Below are 8,654 nucleotides of genomic sequence, written 5' to 3' on the forward strand. Positions count from 1 at the left end.
AAAGAATCTCATTCCGTTTTTAGCGGAGGCAATTCCCCATAGTTGTTTTTTTTGTTATGGCCATTAACAAAAGTCAATGACAATAATTATCAAATGTTGGATTATACTTGCGTAGGCTCGTCTTCACTCATTGTCAGTTATATGTTTTTTGTTTCTCGTGTCACAAGTGAAAAAGGATTGAAAGTACTCATATATGACAAGGAAGGTCGTCCAACTAATAAAACAAAAAATTATGTTTACAAAAGGATCCTTCAACGATTATAGATATTCAGGTGTTTCATTGTTTTTTTTTTTTCAGAAATTTCAATGTTACCAATAATACTAAATCTGTTTCTGTTACTTTATTTTTTTATAGTGCCAATTTTTTTATACCTTTATATGTATATTTTTATATGTTCTTCGCGGGTCATAATCTAGTATATATATATAATACTTCTTTGGAACATGTAACAAACTTATAATACATACCTTTTACAATAATTTGACACAAGATTTTGTCTCACACAGTTTGTTTACAACTAAAAAAAATAATTAAAAATGATGTCGTACAAGATTGTTTATCGAAAAGTTTGCTTATCTTTTTATCTTTTCTGGAAATTGAAGGCTCTAATGCAGTAGGCAAAGATGAACCCGAAAAACAGAACCAGTCCAATATGCACTCCGGCGATGGCGGGCAGGAAATCATGCTTGTAACCAAAATACCGACGCAAGTAACCTTTCACTGTCTCACCACTCGTAAGCCTGTCGTCGAAGTCCCCAAACTGAGATACAACCATTCCGTAGAGGGTCCAGGCCAATGGGTTCCCCCAATAGTACCATCTCCACCACACCGGAATCCTCTGTAAAAACGACAAAAGATCGAATTATATCAGAAGGTGCAAATGCAATTATTGAAGAGTTACAACGAATGTAAACAACAATGAGTAGCTTACGGGTCTTGGAATGATGAATCCTGAAAAGACGTTGAAGAGTCCGTAAAACGAGGCAGCGATGATGGCAGCGATGTTGGCGTTTGGCGTAATGGCGACGGTCATCATACCGTAATATGTCATGTAGAGTAAAGAGCAGAACTGGAAGAACAAGTACCAGAAGAACTTGGCTGCTGTCCAGTCGAACCCAATCATGGCGTACACTATAATACTATACACTGCGCTTTGTGCGAAAACGTATGGGATTTCAACCAGAACCTGCAAAAATTGTAAGAATGTAAGAATATCTGGATCTTAAGTCTCTGTAAAGAAGAATTGTATGTGTAATGATGTTAGATTTAGTACGTACCTGAGCAAAGGCGTATGGCAAAGCAGAATACATTCCGGCAGCTCGTTCTCTGTAAAATACAGTGCGTTCGATATCTACAACTGGTTGCACCGCCGATGCGTTTTGGATAGCCAGGAAGAGGGTTGCCGCATAAATTGAACCTATTGCGTTAGTTAACTCCCTTTGGGTGTTCCTGAATATGATTTGATCAAGATTAGTACAACGAAAGATCGGATTAATTTCACAAGTTTAGGGAATTAGGGTTTTACTTTTTGCTACCGAGATCCCAGAACATGGTACCGAACATGACGGCGATGAAGGTGGTGAAGGCAAAACGGACAGCAGTGTAAGGAGGGTTTCTCCAGTAGGACCAACGTTGTTTCCATAAACAAGCCATACATTGAACAAGGAATGACTGCGAGTATTGTGTCGGGAAATACAGATCGTTTGTTCCGGGACGTGGGACGCTTAATTCAGCGATAAGTGCTTTGTTTCTCCTGTAAAGATCCGAGTTCTGGTAGATTTCGGTGAAATCGACCCCTAAAGCCATTTCTTGTGCTGAAGCACTCACCTCCAACATCCATGTCGCAGGGTTATATCCGTCTTTTATCTTACTTATCCCATTAATATCCTCAAAATACTTGATCAACTCACAAGAATGGCGACCCACGGGTCCTACGTATAATTCTTGTCCTCCTCGTTTCATTAAGAACAACTGCAATTAAACCGATTGGTTTATTAATCACTGAACAAATACGCAAATACTAATCATTTTGTAATAGCCAATTATGTGCACATGACTTTCTTTGTTACCTCATCAAAAGCTTCAAAGATGTCAATGCTGGGTTGATGAATGGTGCAGACGACTGTTCTTCCTGTGTCCACAGTGTTCCTAACGGTTCTCATGACAATAGCAGCAGCTCGAGCATCAAGTCCTGAAGTTGGCTCATCCATGAAGATTATAGACGGATTGGCTACAAGCTCAACAGCAATAGTCAACCGCTTTCTTTGTTCAGTTGATAGCCCATTGACACCTGGCAACCCAACTAACGCGTCTCTTAATGGGTTCAGCTCCACCAGATCCATAACCTCATCAACAAAACTCTGTGAACAACATCAAATTTTGCCATATGTAAACAAAAACGAATCTTTAGATGTCAAGACCAATATTGTGATGTACACGAACCTTTCGGGTTTGCTCGTCAACATCTGTAGCCAGCCTTAGCCAGGCAGAATAAAGCAAAGACTCGTAAACAGTAACTTGAGGCGAGTGGATGTCGTTTTGCTCACAGTAACCAGAAATTCGGGCAAAAGTTTCTTGTTTCTTTGGATACCCGGAAATCCTAACGTCACCTTCAATATAACCACCGGTTTTTCTTCCAGCCAAAACATCCATCAGAGTTGTTTTTCCAGCACCACTGACTCCCATGAGAGCTGTAAGAACACCAGGTCGGAAAGCTCCACTCACTCCTTTAAGTAGCAGTAATCTGTCTTCACTCACCCCTTGCTCTTTCATTTCCTACAACATTTATCATCATCATATGAATCACACTTGAACAGATTGGGACTCTTTGCTTGCATAGTTTCTGTTTATCTCGAAGTTAATTAATTACCTGTGGCATATCAACAGAGTATTTGACATCATTAAAGGTCATTGAATGTGGTTCAAATGGAAGGATCATTCCTTTCTTCTTGGTCTGCGTGGCATCATCTCCTGTTGTCATGGCTGACAATTCAACTTCTGTGTCATTATCAGCATGTGCTGCATTTGACTGACTTTTCCCGAATGCTGCAGGGTTTAAAAAATGTTACAAAATGAAGCATTTTTATTATAAATAGTACTCTCTGAAAATGGAAAATCAAAAATGGAGATACTCACGGCCAAGGATAGCCAGAGACAAAGCAAAACACAAGTTCAAGACAAGAATGAATCCCAGCAAGGCCGCAATTGAAATCCAGTACCAATAAGCTTCCGCATAGAACCCTCCAGATGTGATAATAGTTTTTCCTAATGTGGTGCCATTCAATGGCTATAACACCAAAAACATTTATAAAAATAAGCCTAATGATACATCCATATTTAACACATACAAATCATATTTCCTTGACTTACCGCTTTCCATTGATGCCCAAGAAATTCGTTCACAACAATTCCGTTCATGGCGTACATCAGTGGGGATGACCAGTAACCCCACAACCACCATTTCTTTACATCCTCTTCAAAAACAGAAAAACATGTTAGTTGACAATAATAAGCAGATCAATGGTCATTTCGGTGCATTTGTTAAGTAATTATTACCTCTAACAATAACAAAGCCACCCAAAGCAACGATTAAAAGTAGCGCGAATGAACCAAATGTGTTTGCCACAATCATATTTCGACCCAATGCTCCAATGAACCGAAACAATCCAGAAGACATCTGGTTAACAAGCAACAGAATAAGGTACTGCTTGAAGAATCTGCAAATTAAGCAAGCATATGCAAATCAGAAAATATGATTTTGCAATATCTAATTGGTATTTTTTAAATGTAGTTACTTACCTTGCGATATTAGGATCAAACCCCACTACATAATATGTGAGAATTGTCCAAAGAGCAGCTTCGATAAAAGAAATGGGAATCTTGACGACCCAGGCGGGTAGAGCATAAGACCACGAAGGGTAAAATAGGTAGTCCCTTTGTTTGTAGTATACGGGAAGCTTTGCAATTGTCATTGATATTTCAGACATCCCGTTAAACGTGATCATAATAATACCAAAGAAAAGAGCACCAACATATATCCCCCCATCTTCAGTAGTACGTCTATGCATCTCGGTTCGGAAAAACAGAGTCAAAGTGATGAACGACAACACAAGAAGCTGAAACAAAGCAAAACATCATAAAGTTTGTTAAAAATTTAAGCACTAGACAAACTTTTTAAGGCTGTTTTTGATGCTGAGGATGTGAAAAGTATTTCCATCTTTCACACAAACGAGTGACTGTTTTTTGTCCTATTGCATGGGTCACATTTGTTGGTGGGACAAAAGATTTTAATTATTTGTCCTATGTGATCCCAGTCCAATGCATGCGAAAAGCATCATAAGGCCGTTTATACTATCATATGGAACAAACAGGGCCAAAAAGATGTTTTTTTAGCAAAATACTAGACTCACTTGGAATAACTTGAAGATATAAATGAAAGAATTTCTCTTCATGAGCAATATTTCTCTATCGACACAAGCCTTCAAGAGCTCCTTTTTATTTAAACCGTATTTTTCGGTTGTAAGCGCAGCAGGGTGGCTTTTTGTTTTGTCATAAGCCGTCGTAATATCTTCTCTCATTTTCCTTCCAACATGAAACGATTCGTATGCCTCAGCAAATTCTTTAGCTGTCACAAACCTATAAGGCTGCTCTCTTCTCATCCAGTATTGCTTTTGATCTTTCTTTGATGTCACCTGTAAACCAAATTTGTTAATAATTACTGAATACAAAAGATCATCATGGTTATAATTAAAATTATCAGAATTCGGGTGTGCTTACTTCCTGCAAGAAATCAGCAACCCCTTTCCTCTCGGGGCATTTGAATCCCAAAGATTCGAAAAACTCGAGCACATGTTCACGTGGGCCTTGATACACGATCTTCCCATCAGTCAGGAGGATGATGTCATCGAACAAGTCATATGTTTCGGGTGCCGGCTGAAGGAGAGAAATGACGGCTGTTCCTTCTAGAATGTGTAGCATCTGCTTAAGAGATTTCACGATTTGGAAAGTTGTAGAACTATCCAAACCGGTAGATATCTCGTCCATGAGAAGAACCTTTGATGGTCCCACAATCATTTCACCTGTTGTCACACGTTTCTTTTGGCCACCGGAAATACCCCTTACCATTTGATCCCCAACCATCGTATCAGCACAAATGTCCAACCCCAATAACTGTAATCATTAAAAAATTCATATCAGACCTTAACTCGTTTTCTTTCTCATTTCCTATATGTAATTATATAATTATTATACCTTGAGAGTATAATCTGTGACCACACTAGCTTCTTGTCCAGCTGTTGCAGCAGCCTAAATGATAAAACAACATTCCTAAGATTTCGATAATGTTCTCGATTTAAAGACGTTCTTGGAAACACGTTATTTACCTTCATGAAGATATCGATGTCAGGATCGGGTTTAATATTTGCGTCTTTCTCCCTTCTTGACAACTCTGCCAACATCTCTGTAATTCATACAAGAAAACAATTATTAATCAAACCAATTGTCAAAACGGTTTCTTTTTATATATTTTAACACCATTGTTGATGAAACTAACCATAATGTGACCCAACTCCTTGGCATCGTGCAGAGAAAGCCAAGGTTTCTCTAACTGTCATTTCCCCAATATGGACATCATTTTGACTGATATAAGCAGATGTTCTTTCGGGTACAAACTCATGCAACTCATGGCCATTATATGTCACCTTCCCCGAGCTCTACATTTAGAAAATTTAAATTTAGGGTTTGATACAAGACTTGAATAACCAGAGTCACTTATGAATGATGAAAATTACCTTAACTTCCTTTGCAAGCTGACCTGCCAAGGCCAACAACAATGTTGTCTTCCCAGAACTTGGAGGGCCCAGTAGTAATGTCATTCTACAAACACATTTGCATGAAATCTTTGAGTACAATAACTGAATTTTGTTACCAATGAAAGAAAATCATAATCTAGTTATATTGATATGTTATTCATGTTCTTTATAATCCCACCTGCTAGGTTTAACAACACCACTAACATCATCAAGGATGGTTATATGCTTCTTCGAATTTGGAAGTAGATGGAACAAGTTCAATAACCCCTATATAACATGAACATGAATGAATATTTTAACCCTTGGTATTAATATTAAAAAAAAAACAGAATGAAAAAGAAATTCTTGTATTGCTTACCTCAAAAATATCAATGTGGAAATTTATAAAACTAGGCAAAGCTCTGCCTCCTGTATTGACATCTGCTTCCACAGTCAGATGTTCAAATCTGACTTCAATTGTAGGCAAATCAATCCCAACCCTGTAACATTTCCAAATTAGTATATGATTGAATAGATTTCTAAGCTGGGATCATTGTTAACCAAGTATCATACTTTGTTAAATACAAAAAATGAAAAAAAACATAACATGCTAATCCATTGAAAGAGTTGAAAAATGAACCTGTCAATTCTATTTCTGAGCTTCAACAAGAATTTCTCATTATCTTCATCAGCCACCTTCACAAGTCTATCAACCAAATGTTGTCTCTGTTCAAATCCAAGATCAGTGACATCAACTTCATTGGAAGGTCCTTTTGATCCAAACAGCAAACCTTTCCTTAATCGATCAAAAGTTGGTAGCTTCTCAAGTGAAGCCCATTTAAGAGCCTCTTCATCATCTTCTTCACGAGAAGATTTTGAAAACACATCATTGCCAGAATTCCTCCATACAGAAGTACTTCCAGATCTTAAACTTGGTGTTCTTCCACTTGGTGCCCTTAAACTCCCTAACCGTATACTACTACTAGCTTTATATATATCACCACCATGCATTTTTTTGTTTAACAAAAAAAACCAGTTAACTCTGATAAACAAACACCTTCGTTTTTTAGCCAAGTCCCAAGAAGTTGTAAACTGAGAATCTTTATCCAATCAAGCATAAAACCTAATTTCTCTCTATCCCTTTTTATAGAGTTTGTTAATTATGAGAATACTAGTGTATTTCGTCTTAGGAGATGGTTGACTGGTCTTGAGGCTACTATTCATGCAAGTGTATTTAACTGAATTGAATATATATAAATATCTTTCTCTAGAACTGTAGAATTTGTTGAAAAAAAATCATTTTAATATATATAGTTAGGGTTGTAAACGAACTGAACGTTCGGCGAACCGTTCATGAACTGTTCGGTGGGAAGTTCATTTATGTTCGTTTATTTAAACGAACGAACATGAACAATGGTCTCGTTCGTTCATTTACGTTCGTTTATGTTGTTCGTTTACGTTCGTTTATGTTCGTTCGTTTAAGTTTTTTTATGTTCATATATTTTCAATTGTTTTTTTATTACATTACTATATTATAGTTCGTTTATGTTCATATATGTTCAATTGTATTTGTTTATCTTTGTTCGTGTATGTTCGTTCGTTTATGTTCGTTTAGCATGTTCACGAACATAAACGAACGAACATGAACAAGGCAATTTGTTAAACGAACGAACATGAACAAGAAAACTCTGTTCGTTTATCCGTTCGTGTTCCTCGATTGCTCGGCTAACTTAAATGAACGAACATGAACAAGCCTTTGTTCATGTTCGTTCGGTTCGTTTACAGCCCTAATATAGTAGCTGACTATAGTTCAAGGTTGTTAATAGCGATCGCTACACTCGCTATAGCGAATAGCGTAGCGTGGCTGTGATGGGTCGCTACGATGCCTGTAGCGAGGCAATAGTGTGTGTAGCGATGTCCGGCAAAAAAAAAAATTGTTTGTTTAAATCTCTAAGAAACGTAGCAATTAGGCTTGGAATAGGTAGACTCTCATTCAAACATAGCCTAAAAGAAGGTAGACTCTCTAGAAAAAGCAGCCATGAAAAGTCTACCCCACCAAACTAGGAAGATTAACAAGTAAGATGAATGTTCTTCTTTCCTCTTCATTCAAACAACAGCGCCTCGCCTTCTAGATTATCCCCCCAAACTTAAGTTAGTAATTCAAAAACATTCATATGGAACGAAATTGCAATTCGATCCAAATATAACTAAAATTGCGATGTTACCTGCAGACGAATTATTAGAGCATCGACATCGTTTCTCCACCGACCATGCGTTGATGTCTTCTAAGGAAGATTATGAATTCATCGTCCTTCCTTTAGCAATTGTGTCGCATTCCCCTTCCTCTGCAATTTCTGATGCAGATTGAAGACGGGGGCCGTGCATTTTTTTTTTGCCGGAGTGAATAAGTGCCGTGTAGGTTACAAGAAGTCACGGCCTCCAAAACCGCAATTCCGGTGAAGTCTGCCATCATATTCACAATCTGATGCAGATGCACCCTCCTCCGAGGATGACAAAACTCCATAATCGCCGGTTGACACCAAAACTCTGCCTTCCTTCTTGTTTGGATGTACTGTGTATACACTTAGGTTTTCTGTCTCTGTCAATCTGTCATCTGTGTGAAGGTACGGGCCGGACCTCCGGTTTAAAGTGTACAGTATCGAATAACATCAACCGAGTAGAATGTCTTGGTTCGTCACTTGCACGATGACGGTCATTGTGCGATTTGAAATAATTAATTTTTAGAGGAGAAAAAGACGAAATAAGTTTATTTAATATTATTTTATTTTTAAGAGGGTGTGGGATTCTTTTTTAAACTTTTAACTTTTCAAAAACTTAAAAATTATTAAAAGTTGTTTGACAAT

At 37.7% G+C, this 8,654-nt stretch overlaps 1 protein-coding gene across 1 annotated transcript; it reads right to left on the reverse strand.

The window, feature by feature from the left end:
* Positions 1-445: 445 nt before the first annotated feature.
* LOC145141846 (pleiotropic drug resistance protein 1-like) lies at positions 446-6,911 on the reverse strand. Its single transcript, XM_079074748.1, has 20 exons — positions 6,431-6,911; positions 6,170-6,290; positions 5,990-6,078; positions 5,791-5,875; positions 5,553-5,712; positions 5,383-5,459; positions 5,252-5,305; positions 4,778-5,170; positions 4,411-4,692; positions 3,800-4,116; positions 3,557-3,717; positions 3,371-3,474; positions 3,137-3,287; positions 2,871-3,046; positions 2,444-2,776; positions 2,071-2,361; positions 1,527-1,972; positions 1,279-1,450; positions 933-1,187; positions 446-839 (listed from the first exon to the last, which is right to left on the reverse strand). The coding sequence occupies exons 1-20, from the start codon at positions 6,799-6,801 to the stop codon at positions 582-584; spliced, it is 4,296 nt and encodes a 1,431-aa protein (XP_078930874.1). The 5' UTR covers positions 6,802-6,911; the 3' UTR covers positions 446-581.
* Positions 6,912-8,654: the final 1,743 nt, after the last annotated feature.

The sequence above is a fragment of the Lactuca virosa genome, chromosome 1 (assembly GCF_052849685.1).
Source record: "Lactuca virosa cultivar CGN04683 chromosome 1, Lactuca_virosa_CGN04683_v6, whole genome shotgun sequence".
NCBI lineage: Eukaryota > Viridiplantae > Streptophyta > Magnoliopsida > Asterales > Asteraceae > Lactuca > Lactuca virosa.

Coding starts and splice junctions, on each gene's coding strand:
- LOC145141846 (XM_079074748.1), bottom strand. CDS start 6,801: ATGCATGGTGGTGATATATATAAAGCTAGTAGTAGTATACGGTTAGGG. Junction 2,777..2,870: donor ACTCTGTTGATATGCCACAG/GTAATTAATTAA, acceptor TAAATGTTGTAG/GAAATGAAAGAGCAAGGGGT. Junction 840..932: donor GATTCATCATTCCAAGACCC/GTAAGCTACTCA, acceptor TCGTTTTTACAG/AGGATTCCGGTGTGGTGGAG.